General features: G+C 40.9%; 1 protein-coding gene across 9 annotated transcripts in view; it reads left to right on the top strand.

The window, feature by feature from the left end:
• VPS13B (vacuolar protein sorting 13 homolog B) overlaps positions 1-13,329 on the top strand; it is a 700,507-nt gene that overhangs the window by 599,794 nt on the left and 87,384 nt on the right. For all 9 annotated transcript variants that reach the window (XM_053660831.1, XM_053660829.1, XM_053660828.1 and 6 more), the window contains 3 exons: positions 1,197-1,378; positions 2,609-2,958; positions 7,955-8,116. In XM_053660831.1, coding sequence (XP_053516806.1) covers positions 1,197-1,378; positions 2,609-2,958; positions 7,955-8,116 — 694 coding nt within the window. The remainder of the gene's footprint in view (positions 1-1,196; positions 1,379-2,608; positions 2,959-7,954; positions 8,117-13,329) is intronic.

Here is a 13,329-nt window from a genome sequence, read left to right as displayed (position 1 = left end):
AGCCAGCGCTCCGGGACGCAGGCTGCGCTGGCCTGCAAGCCGAGCTCCTTGCTTTCATTTTCACCGTCTTTTTCACAACTTCTCTGAGAACTCGGCTGAAGATCCACACTCCAAGAATCCCACATGACTCACCCCACACCATTCCGAGCCCCTCTTCTGTTTCCACTCTGGCAGCACTTCTGACTTTCCTATGCCTGCGTGGTGGTTCTGTTTTGTAATGTTTCTACATGTCTACATATTTTATATCACCAGTTAGACTGTGAGTTCTTTGAAAACCAAAGATTTATTTCTTTAGTTTTTCCTGTCATAGTTCTCCCTAAGATACCATGAATCACAGTGTTGCTTCTCTAGGCTCTTTGTGGATTTGGGATCCAGGCTACCATAACTGAAGAGCAAATTTTAGATTTGGAAAGAAAGGGGCAGAAGGTGGTGAAGGGGAACAGGGCAGCATCACCTGAGTGTCGGTAAGGACCAGGATGCACCGTGCTCCCTCCCAGTCCTCGGCTCCCCTGCCTCTGCTGGCACTGGGGCGAGGCACCTAGGTAGCCACCAAAAGCACACACCTCCCCTCCTACAGGTGCCCTCACTGTTCCTTTTAACTAGAGTTTACTTGGATAAAATGGTGTTAAGAAAATGGGCAAGTGAAGAGAAGACCCATGCAGTGTAATTGACCATGGACCTTGGTTCTTCTGGACGTGGTCATGACTTTGATGGCACTTACTGTGGTATTCAGTGGGTGTCTGATAACGAGTACTGACTAATTCATATGGGAATATGGATATGGCCACTCTGGAGAAGTCAAACAAGAGGGAAACATTTATAGTGACATTGGAAGTACTGGGTTTTCTGAACAGCAGAGTCATACTCTGAATTGTGTTGGTCTTAAACTAATGTGAGAACAAATTGTCCCAAGGTTTCGTGAGATGTGGATGGAACAAAATTGGATCACAGGTAGGTCCACGCATCCTGGAGTTTGAGGAACTCTTTGAAATTTTTCAGCTAATAGCTCAGGGTATAAACAAGAACTTAATGTTTAAAAACAACTCGTTTATGTAAGTAAATACAAAAGATTTCATAACATATTGACTGTAGGATTATGGGTGCTTGCTTAAAAAACCCTTACAGAAAGACATTTCACTTATGTGATATTGGAGAATTTAGGTTATTGAACCGCTTTTATTTCTTATTTCCTATAGCTGTGCAAGTGAATCTGGCTCTCAAAGCACTTGTGACCAGCTGGTAACGCCCACGGCCCTGGCTGCCTGTACCAGAGTGGACTCCTGCTTCACGCCGTGGTTCGTCCCATCCCTCTGCATTTCCTCCCAGTTTGCTCACCTGGAGCTGCACCTCTGTCATCACTTGGACCAGCTAGGCACAGGTGCGCTTTACTTTAACATCACAATAGCATCCACGTAACTTACTGTTTTGTCTTGTGTGCTCTCAAGACACAACTGCCCTATCTTTATCCAGATCATTTATTTTCGGGAAGTAGAAAGTCTTGGAGGGGGTTCCATTTTCTGTACTGCAGTGTGAGTGATGTTTCAAAGTGCCGTGACTGCTAATCCCTCTGCCACCCAAAGCTCCCTTTCTACGGACCAACACCCACATGCTGGTGGGAATCTTTAGAAGCAGTATTCATTTCCCCTACCTGTGAGCACTGGAAGAGTTATCCTGAAGTTAGTTTCCTATAACAGGTGTGCCCCTTACTTTTGCACCATCTTATGGACCTATAACATAGGTTACTAAATTGTATTGAACTGACATGATTTTGCATGCTTCCGTTAGGGACTTTCATGGAAGTTACAAAAATTGCAGGTTTTACTGTTATGATGATTATGATCTTTTTGAAAGAAATACATCTGTTTTTGTTCTATATCCTGAGCCATTACATTAGTGGCAAATAGAGTCTAAAAATACTTGATATCACCTGGTTTTAAAAGCATGAATACTTTCTACAAAAGATGGGTGAATTCTCTAATAATTTTTACAAGTTTCTACAGTCAGAGTACATTTTCCCGCACCCCAAAAGTGACCTTTTATAGATTTGTTAATGTTACATGAATAATTATTCCTAAAAGTCTTTAGTAAACCTTTCCTAGTTGATACATTTTGACCTAAGGCGTTAGGTTTTTGACCTCCATGTAATGGGAAAAAATGAAAAAAATCAGATTAAAACTAAACACAGCTGCTGTTGAACATCTTGCCTTTTCAACAAAAATGGAATTTAACCTGATTTTTCTAACTCCCTTTGAGTCATGGTTTTGTTTTTGAAATTGAGTTGGTAGGTACACAGCGCATCTAAACACCTCTCCTTAGAATTCACCTCCTATTCATGTTATTTGTTGTCTCTGTGGTCAGTTGTGAAACTGAGTGTAACCTTTGGATGATATGTATTTAAGAGACCTGCTGATTGAAAAAACCAGTTGTGCTTGCAAATATCAAATAATAATTCAGATGCTATAATATTTTCAGAAGAATGTTTACATTTATTAAACATCAAGTATCGAATTCAGTGACGGAAAGACGAATAATTTACATGTCATCTCTGTGTTTCCATGAAGCATTGGCTCATCCGCATTGCTCTTGTTCTTGTTTCTTTTCCCAATAGCTCCACCACCAAACCTACAGCCATTTGTTTCTGACAAAAATGTGCCATCTGAACTAGAATATATGATCATTTCCTTCAGAGAACCACACTTGTATCTTCGACAGTGGAACAATAGTTCTGTCTGCCGGGAGATTCAGTTCTCCGCCCAAGCGGACTGTAAACTCCTGGAGTGCAGAAACGTCACGATGCAAAGCCTGGTGAAGCCCTTCAGCATCTTCGGACAGATGGCGGTTTCCAGCGACGCAGCAGAAAAGCTGCTCGACTGCACCATCGTGGTCGATTCCATATTTGTAAACTTTGGGCAACACGCGATTCATTCTCTGAACACTGCGGTACAAGCTTGGCAACAGGTATGCACATCCTCAAACAGTTTACAGTTGTCCACATGGGAGCTTTTCCTAGATTCTCTGTGTTAGCACCTGCAATAATAAGCACACATCCAAATGTGAGAGGGTGAAGAATTCGATGGGCACCGTGATATTTGGGCCCTTCTCTGTTTTGACAAAGCGATACATGTTATTTTTAAAAACTTCAGAGAACAGGGGTTCTCTACACATGCACAGGAGATAATGCCCACATTTTTGTGACTAATGTGCCACATCTGTGTGGAAAGTAACATATTCCCAGAAATTTTTCCAAGTTTTGTGGTTTTGGTTGGCCAAAGCTTCAACTTCGCTATGTATCACATTGTCTGCGCATCCAGTTCAGATGTGAAGAGCCTGCGTGAGCCCCTCTGACGGTAAGCATTCCGTCTTTTGAAAGAGAAAAAGCAGTGAGAGGAAGTGTACGAGCACAAGATGGTCTTAGTCTTTCCCCTGCTATCATTCTGCCATTCTGAACCAGTAAAAAGCACTTCACAATGAATTTTAATTTCACAGAAAGTGTGATAATAATATGCTCAGTGATTTAAGAACAAATCACTTACACTTCTCTTACTGATATTCAGTATAATAGTGTGTTTCCATAAAGTTTGTGTTGCTGTTTAAGCTGAGGCACTTCCCCACGTATGTACGTGACAAGCATTTGTGCGGAGCTGGCTCCCCAGGAAAAACGGCCCCTCATCCCTCACGGACCTCATGTGGGAACAGGAGCAGTGCGGGGGAGGGAGGGGGAGCTCAAGTTCTCTGATGTAAGAATTTTTATGGGAATAAACTTTTCTTTATATGCATGAAGACCTATACAAGACTAAGGAATTAATTACCCAACATGGCACTCCAACAGCAAAGGGAAAGAAGATAACACATCTGTTTTATATTTTAAAATTCCTTTTTAAGGGCATTCCATGGTTTTCTTGTTGCAAAGGACATGCGTAAAATAAGAGCTAGTGTGATCTAAATCTTTGCAGCTGGTTTAAATAGCAATGTGAAAAAAACCTTCGTGGCTCCAATTTCTGTTTTTTGTCATATTTTGAACAATGCATTTAATAAAAAACAAACCTAGAAAATATAAAAGAGTCATTGATAGGAGATTTAAACCCAGGATATTTTTGTCATGGTATCAGGGCCATTATAAGAGGACTCGTGTGGAGCAACTACTGCAAAATGGCCTTTAGAAACACCAGTTTCCTCCCAGGATAAAAATATTCTCTTAGACACAGCTATACATATAAATAAAATGCAGTGCATAAATATTTAAATGTTTTAAACCACATCAGAGTGTGAATGACTGGCTAACACAGTGCCTTGAAGGAATATTCTGAGTTGGTTTTTTTTTTAATGGAATTGTATATTTGATTAAGTAGAGCCATATGTCACGTAGCATATTGCTGACAGGTACATTCTATGAATAGTTGGTTCTGATTTATACAGGGATTTGGCAATGTTAACATGAGCCACAAGAGGATATACTTCTGTAATTGTTGCTGTAATTTTCTTGTTTCCTCCCATGTCAAGAGTACTTGCCACCAAGTTTTAATGTGGTAGGCATCTAACCCTGTGTATTCTAAAGTAAATACAAAAATGCGCAACTTGGAAATTACAGGACATTTGACATTGAAATGGGCTTATAAAGGGTTATTAAGTTCATTGTTTCTAAAATACTCTGAATGCGGTTTATCCCCTCTAGGGGGAAGCTTAGTTTCCCAACTTTGATTTTACTGTGTGTATAATGGTGTGTACAGTATAATTGTTGTCGATGAGAAATAGGAATCGAATGAGCAAGATAAGTTATTTGAGTTCTCCACATACTTTTTATCAGATTATTATCTGAGACAAGTCATTTGTATCTAGCGTAGATGGACCAGACAGATGAAGCATGAAACAATTTGGCCTTTCACCTTTAGGTCACAAGTTCAAGACTAACAGAAATCTTCATTAGTGTCTGATTTCTCTGGCTATAGATTTTTTTTTTTGTAAATGACTAATGTTTTGTGAAACCAGCTTAAAGACCCAGAATGCCACTTGAAGTTTGCTCTTTATTTTTATGCCATATTCCCACATTTGGACAAAACAGCATTTTAAGGGAATTTTTATTTTAAAATCAAGTTATGCTCATGTGTCTTATCTTACACCAAAACGGTATCTCTTTAATTTGCAAATGCCTGTACAACACTCCACACAGATCTTAAGTGTAAGTAAGACACCTTTTAATTACACATCCGAGTGAGCATTCTGAGGGTTGGCCTATATGATGTCATATAAAATGGGTGTGATCTTTTTATACCCGAATTTAAAACAGTCCAAGAGATGCTTGAACTTGTTACAGTTACAATGAACTCACAGATGAAGGAGCAGTAGAGAAATAGGTCCCTGAGGACTTGGAGTGTTCTTTAGAAAAATGTAAACAACCCCCTTGTGTTCTTTCATTTACATTTTTTCCTAAAACCCTCATCATTTATTAAAGGTCAGTTCTTAGGGATGAGAAAAGTCATAGGATCTTTTTTTCTGCTTCAGCCCATCTGGTAACTTAACCTCTGTGTTACCAGCACAGTGATCCCAGTTCATTATGAAAACCAAATTTCCATCTCGGGGGTCTATCTAAGTGGGAGTTTGAAATCATATCCCTTTCTTCATGTTTGTACTCTTGGACCTAAAGGAGAGAAAAATGTTTACAAAGAGAGCATTTTGTGTTGATTAGATAATGCTAAGTGGAAAACTCATCAGAACTAATTACACGCTGTGACTCCCATTGGATCACAAACCTTTGTGTGAGACGTGGAAGGTAGGGTGGGGTGGGGTGGACACTCAGAGGAGAGGACCTGCTGGAAGAAAATTCACCAGAATGTTCATGGCAATTCGCTCTGAGTGTAAAATTAGAGACTTTCAGAAACAAAAAACACAGTCCATACTTCCTGCATGTTCTGATTTTTCTACTGTGAACATTTATTTTGTTTATAACTTGGAAAGTGTATTTGTTTCATAAGTTTTTATTGAGTATTTATGTGTCAGGCATTATGCTGAGTATTGAAGGCATTTCTAAATACCGCAGACCTGGTTGCTGCCCTTATGCAACATGGAGTCTATGATGGAGACCTTGTGGCACCCGAAATCATACGCATCACTACTTAGTCCCAGTAGGGATAAATTCTGCAAAGGTGAACTGTAGAGCATTATGTGAGCATGAAAGAAGGGGACCTAAATCTCATCTGGGGAGGATCTCAGAAGGCTCTTCTAAGGAGGTAGCCTGACAACAGGAACCTGAAGGCTGAGGAGAAAGTTTGTCAAGCAAAGATGAAAAGATACGTAGGCAGAGGGAGGGCACTGGGGTCAGAAGGAGTTGGCCATGCTGGACGGAATGACAGGGAGGGACGGGAGGGGCTGGTGGAGCCGGGCACAGCGAGCCAGGGGAGAGTAGCTCAGGGTGTGGCGGGGCCAGGGCAGCGCAAGCCTGCAGGCAGTCAGGTTGTGAAATCACAGCTCATGATTAACACCCACAGCAGAGAGTATTAGAGTAGAGAACAGGTAATGTTGGCTTTAATTAATCTGGTCTCCCTTAGCCAGGGACTCTTCATGGTTAGTGTGGCTGTCTGTCAGGGTTCTGCTCTGTGAGAACAGAGGTTTGGTGGAAATAGATGGATAGAGCGAGGGACTGAGAGCTCCTCAGAATCATCTGGAAGAAAGATATTCCAGGGCCTCTACACCCACTGCAGCCATAGAGCACCGTCCACCCACTTTGGGGGGCTTCTGGATGGCTAGGGATGGACTCTACCTCCCAGGATAAGACGCTAAGCCCAGTCTTGGTCCAGGCTGGACTCGGGTACATTTGCCCATAGACTCCTTGGCTTTGGGCCTCACACTCACGTAGATAACTGTGCTCGTGACTGGTACATCCTTTTACTCTCCCTCTCGTCATTAAAATGGCAAATGACAGAGAGTGGCATTGTGACATTATTTACATCCATAGCCAAGAAATAGAGGTTAACTAGGGAGCACATTACCTCCCATTGTCTGCAAATTGATTGGCTAATTTAGACTTTTTTCCTTGTATTCTCGAGGTAATCATGTATTTAGCTATTTTTTTTAATTTACCAAAAGTATATTTACTGTTTATGAAGCCATAACCTAACCAGAGTGATAAAAGAATAAGAACAGAAATTCTCTGTCACGTTGCCAATCAGTGTTCTGATGCAGCAGCAACCAGTGGAGACACCATCAAGCTGGAAAGTGGGCATCAGCATTGGGCCCTGTTACTGATTTGTTGACCCTTCGTGGGTTAGTGGAAGACCTTAGCTGATTGAAGGCTGTTAGCTGAAACAGACCAACACCTGTTTTTCAGCTAACATCGTTTCTCTTGAAAACTGCAACTTGGCTTACCCTGACTCTGGAGCAGGTCTGTTTTGTGTGTTCAGCCTCTTAACAATAGAGGGAAAGTCATGGTTTTATTTACCTCTCTCCCTGAGCACATTTACACACACACACACACACACGCCCTCCCCCTTAAGGGACCTGGGGATGTATTACCTAAAAGATCTTTACTTTCCGTAGGGTACAAACTGTGGCTTCGTAATTGGTCTTGATTGTCGAGTGTGGAAGGCCAGGAACACAGTAATTCTAGCCTCCGGTTCTCTGCTCAAAAACGTGCGCTGCCCAGCACAGCGTTCCTGCCGGGATGTTAATTCATTTTAAAATGTTAAAAGTTTGAGGGGTCTCGTTGTTCTTTTCCTCTTCTGCGTCTGTGATTTATTTTGCAGAAGTATAAATCAAAACATATTTTTGGAACATTTAAGATCTCTTTAAGGTATTTTTTTGTGTGCTTACCCTGGAAGTATAGAATACTTTGTATACAAGAGCTAATGACAGCAGATCTTTTAGTGTTTCTGTGTTGTAACAATCGCCACTGGGCAGACAGCTGCCAAACATCTTGCAATTAATCTGACGCACGTTGGCTTTCGGATTCTTTTTCTTTCAGAACGAACGCCCGGAGGTAGAGGAGCTGGTCTTCAGCCATTTCGTGATCTGTAATGACACACAGGAGACACTGCGGTTTGGCCAGGTGGATACCGATGAAAACGTTCTGCTGGCGAGTCTCCACCGTCACCAGTACAGCTGGCGCTCTCACAAATCCCCACAGGTATTTGAGAAACAGCCTCACAAACACATCAGCTGCTAAGACCAGGGGTTCATTTATTCTGCGTTTCTGTGTCTGTGTCCAGTTACCTCCCTTTTTAAGTCTCCCAAGGAAGCACACAGTGTAGCTACATCTGACGGAGGTGCAGCAACACTGAGAGAGGGGAGCCCGCCGCCCCATGCTGCCCGTGGAGAGGGGCAGCCTCCTGTCGGCGGGGCTGCCGCGGAGGCAGCGTGGGTGGCGGTCACGAGGCTGGACTCCAGAGCCACCGCTCGCGGGTTTGGGTCCTGACTCCACATTGCCTCGCTTTACTTTCCACCCTTCAGCTTTCTCGTGTGTAAAACGGGGGTGATAACAGTACCTATCTCATGAGGTTGTGAGGACTAAGAAAATATGTAAAGGCGCCGGAACAGTGCTTGCCAATCTGTAAACCTTATATGTTGGGTATTTCCGTTCATTCGTTGGTTCACATTTTTACCATGTGCCAAGCACATGCTAGGCGCCGGGAATTCAGAGATAGTCCTTGCCCCCCGAGGGACAGCTCTCGGTCTGTGACAAAGTGAGCACGATGACAAAGTGTGTCCGAGGGAGCACTGAGAGAAGACATACCGAAGGATGTCTCTTTTCCAAGTAGTATACTCCCATTTTTCCTGTCACATTAGAGGGGAATAATTAGAGGGATATGCCCCACAGGGATAATGTGAGGATGAATTAAATGCGAAGGTGTGGTGGTCTTAAATGAGTAAAAGAAACCCTAGGAAGAACTCTCAAGAATAATGTATTTCTAAAACTCTGCGTAATAAGGAAACTACTGTCTGCTTGTGATTAAAAGAAAGTCATTAAATTAGAGAACAAGTTTTCCCATCTGGGGAAAGCTTCTATAGACCAGCTTCAGAATGTACTGTGTCCTCAGGCTCCCAGTTGGGTTTTTTTGTTGTTTTTCTGGTAGCTAGATTCTGATTTCTTCCTTGCTTTTTTATTATACAGCCATACTGTTGTTATAACATGTGGAAAAGTAGATACAGTACAATTCTTACTTAAGCTATTATTTATCTAATTCTAGTTAATTTGACAGGACATTAAAACTTCAGACATCCTTTCTAGTAAAAGTTGTTACAAATATTTTTCGTGTTATAATATTACAGTCATAATTTTAGAAATAATGTGCCCTTATTTTTACATTTTTGTCTTGAGAAATTTCCATGTTAAAGAATTTATTTATTTATTTTAGAGGGAGACAGACATCAATTTGTTGTTCCACATATTTAGGTATTTATTGATTGATTCTTGCACGTGCCCTGACCAGAGATCAAACCCACAACCTTGGAATATTGGGACCATCCTCCAATGAACTACCCAGCCAGAGCCGAGAGTTTTTAAGTCGTTTGTTTGTTTGTTTGTTTGTTTGCCTCTTATAACATTCTTAAAGGGTGTTTTGTTTATTTGTTTTAAAATTAAGGGGGTTTTTTTGTTATTTTGTTTATCAGTTAGTTGCAAAAGTGAGAATATACACATACAGAGACCAAATAAAAAAATGGCCACCTATAATTCCCACCACCCAGTGACAACCCAGGTTAACACTCGCTATATAGCCTTTTAGGTTTTTGAAAGGTGTCCGTGTCATTGCATTCCCAGTGGTGAACTGGCAGTGGCGGGAAAGAGCCCTCTGCGAAGCTTCGGTGTGGAGTGTTGTGCACTGACCGCGCCTGTAGGCTGTGCCCCTATTCACACACAAGCTACAGACTCCAACCAACAGGGAGGCAAGCACAGGACGTTCACTTGCCCTCGTGGTCATTTGAGATGAATAGACCACCATAGCCTGAATGACCCTCAAGATCCCCCGGACACTGGCGCCAGCGCGGGAAGGGCGATCACGAGAACAGCTGTTTGGGGGCTTGCGGGGAAGTGGGCTCCGTGTTATGGACAGACAGTTTCTGGGTGGGAAAGGGCTCGGCAGGGAAAGTGCACAACCTGCCACCACTACACCTTGCACATGAACACTTTTGCACTTTTTCAAGGTCTTTTTATATCTATTACTAGTTTTGTTTTCACAATATCCCTGTGTGGTTTGTATTATTTGTTAGGCATATTTTTTAAACAAGGAGACAAGTAGAAATATTAAGCTAAGATAGTGGTAGAGTTGGCATCCCCTATGTTTAAATTCTCAGTATAGTGTTATTTTCAAAACGTCGTCAAACTCTCCCAGGTTTTGGCAGCATGATTTGCCTCTTAGTCTAGACGAGCTATGAGGCTTTAGGAGAAGGGCTTTGAAACCACTGGTATAATACTCCACATTTGAAGCTAGACAGTTAACGCTGTTAGTCTAAGAACTTTTAATGACAAACTGGAGACAAAAGACAGGTATGTATTAAACTTTTCTTTTTAATTTGTAACTGCATCCTCTGGATACAGATTTTCAGATGAGCTGTGTTCATTATAATCTCAGGGTAAACATAGATCGAAATCGTTTTTTTAAAAAAAGGCATCTCTTTACTGCAGCTACATATGCTGAAGGAATCAGGACCGTCCGAAGCCAGAGGTCTTAATGGGCCCAGGGGGCCTTCATGGAATTCCTTCATCCATAATCACAAATTCTGCTGTGTTCTAATGAGAGGTTACATGTGAAGATCAGAAAAACTAGCCACTTAGCTTCACACTGCACCTGGAGGTAGTCAGATCCACAAGTGAGCAAACCTTTCCCTTTGCCAGACTCCAAGTCACATCCTGCATCGCCCAGCAGGCTTGGTTTTAGGAACTTTGGTGTCTGCGTGTTTATGCTGCCTTGGGTGTTAGTCAGTTCATAGTCTCAGGGAGGATTTCTAAAGTTCACAGGACTTAACTCCACTAAACAATGCAGCTTAGGTTGCAGAGATCAAGAAAGTGGCCATGACACCTGGAAAGGTTTCAAAGAGGTCAGCATATCTTAGAACCACACAGGAGGTTGCTAACAACAGCAAGTCCCAACAGGATGGGAAGAAACATGGACACAACCAATTCCAGAAATCCAGCGCTGAAAAACCTTTCAGAAATGAAAAGTTAGAAACTCTCCTTATAGTTTCTAACACATGCTCTGAGGCAGAATCACTTAAAATGCTGGATAGCCTGCAACAGTTGCTTGCCTAAATAAACAAAGGAAGAACAAACCATTTCCTCGGGAATAATTGAACATACTCAGCTGCACAGTCATGTGTGCCACCACAGAGGGCCTGTAAATACCCAATTCAGTAGGCTTCAGATCAGCTTGTGTGAGAACAATAACCAGCAAGGGACTGCTCTTCAGAAAAGCACTTCACATTATATAGAGTTGAGTCTAAGGACTGGAAGTGTGAGTTTATGGAAACTCCCCAGAACGTGGGCAGCAAGTGCAGCTCAGAGTCTCTGTTTAGTTTAGCCAGACTGAATGTAGCGATACTTCCATCGAGTAGTAGGATTTGTGTCTGGTCTGTTCAAGTTAAGGTCCTTTTCTAAGAGCAAACTACTTAGAATAGGTGTGCCTTTACCTTGTATATAAAGAATTACATTTACTTTTACCCCTATGACACGAACAATGCATTTTTTAAAGAATTGCAGAGTTCCGATTCTCAGTGACTTAATTTTAGTAATAGAAACATCAAGCCCTAGACAGAGCTAGAGAAAACAATAAAATACTGGAAGAGGGCATGGCGGCAATAAATGGTGATGGAAAAAAATAAAGTTTAATTTTAAAAAAAGAAGAAAATATTAAAATATTGCTCCAGAATGGACACGATGGAAAGTTTCATCAGGTCATGAAAAATGGCAGATAAATATTAAAAATGCAAAATATAACAAGGTAAGAATTAGTTTGGAAGAATAGCAGAGCATTTGGGAAGCATTCATTAAGGTAATCAGATTTAGTGAAGAAAATATAAAGCATATGCTCCTTTAAGGCAGAGGTTGGCAGATGTTTTCTGTGTGGCTTTCAGGGCCTTACGGTCTGTGTTGTAGGTACTCGACTCTGCACATAACGCATGAGCATGGTAGGTTCCAATAAAACTTTATTTATAGAGAATAAAATTTGAACTTGAATAATTTTTACACATCATGAAATAATCTTTTGATTTTTTTCAAGCACTTAAAAATGTGAAAGCCATTTCTGACACACAGGCCTGCCCTATTCTACGGCCTGTCAGCTGCCAAGACTCGATAGACTGAAGGTTTGGTGTCAAATCGTTTTCACTCCAATCTAAGTGGTTCTCCTGCCACTTGAAAACTTAGATGTTTCAGAAACTAAGAAACGTCCAGTAATAGTTTATATCTAACACATATAATCAACCTCTACTCGCCGTAGAACCATAAAATATTTTTATTGTACTCACTCTGGGCCTGTATAGACAAAAAGTTCTCCAGTCTCTTTTTTTATGTAAAAATATTTAAAAGCGAGATCTGATTATTCTTCGCTTAAGGTAAAATATATTTTTTGGACTATAAGACACACTTTTTCTTCCTTTTTTTTTTTTCTCCCCAATTTGGGAGGAATAGTGGTTGTTAATGCTGCTGCTGAGTTCTGTTTACATTTACATTGGTGAAATATTATGTTATTTATGTTATTAAATATTTTACCACATTTTTTGTTTCAAATTTTTTTTTGCTGTTTTTCTCCTCTAAAACCTAGATGCATCTTAACTGTCTGAAAACTGAATTTGAGTAGTATCGACCTGTCTTACGGTAATTATAGCCAGCAATTTCATTAACTGGATTATAACTCTTACTCAGTTACACTCTTTCTCTGTTCACTTCTGTAACTTCGTATATGTAGGGAAAGACATTCCTTGTTGCCGCAGCCACAATTTAGGAAATTTAAAAGTAGATTAGGGAGGGAAGGAAATATTCTGTGTTGGCAGAACTGTTCAAACCAAGACATTTTTTCAAGTGTTTGCCTCTTCGGTTATATTGCACATAGCACACATGTTAAAGTTTGTTTAGAAAAGTCAGATGAGAAGACGTGCGTACACACTGCGGTGAAATGGAATCAGTACTTCCTTTCTAGAAAGCAGTCTGATAAGAAGCATCAGAGCTACTAAAAAGATCATAGCCTACTCTCAAGAAATAATTCAAAGATCTATATGTAAAAATTTTTATCACAATTTAATCTACAGTATCAAAAAAGTAAAAACCAAAATGTTCACTTTTCAGGAAAGTTAAAATCTGGCATATCTATAATAACCATTATAGAACTGTTAAAGTTTTACATAGAA

The sequence above is a fragment of the Artibeus jamaicensis genome, unplaced genomic scaffold, assembly GCF_021234435.1.
Source record: "Artibeus jamaicensis isolate MK-2021 breed Jamaican fruit bat unplaced genomic scaffold, CSHL_Jam_final scaffold_916, whole genome shotgun sequence".
Taxonomy (NCBI): domain Eukaryota; kingdom Metazoa; phylum Chordata; class Mammalia; order Chiroptera; family Phyllostomidae; genus Artibeus; species Artibeus jamaicensis.
This window is presented reverse-complemented; position numbering and strand designations above follow the sequence as displayed.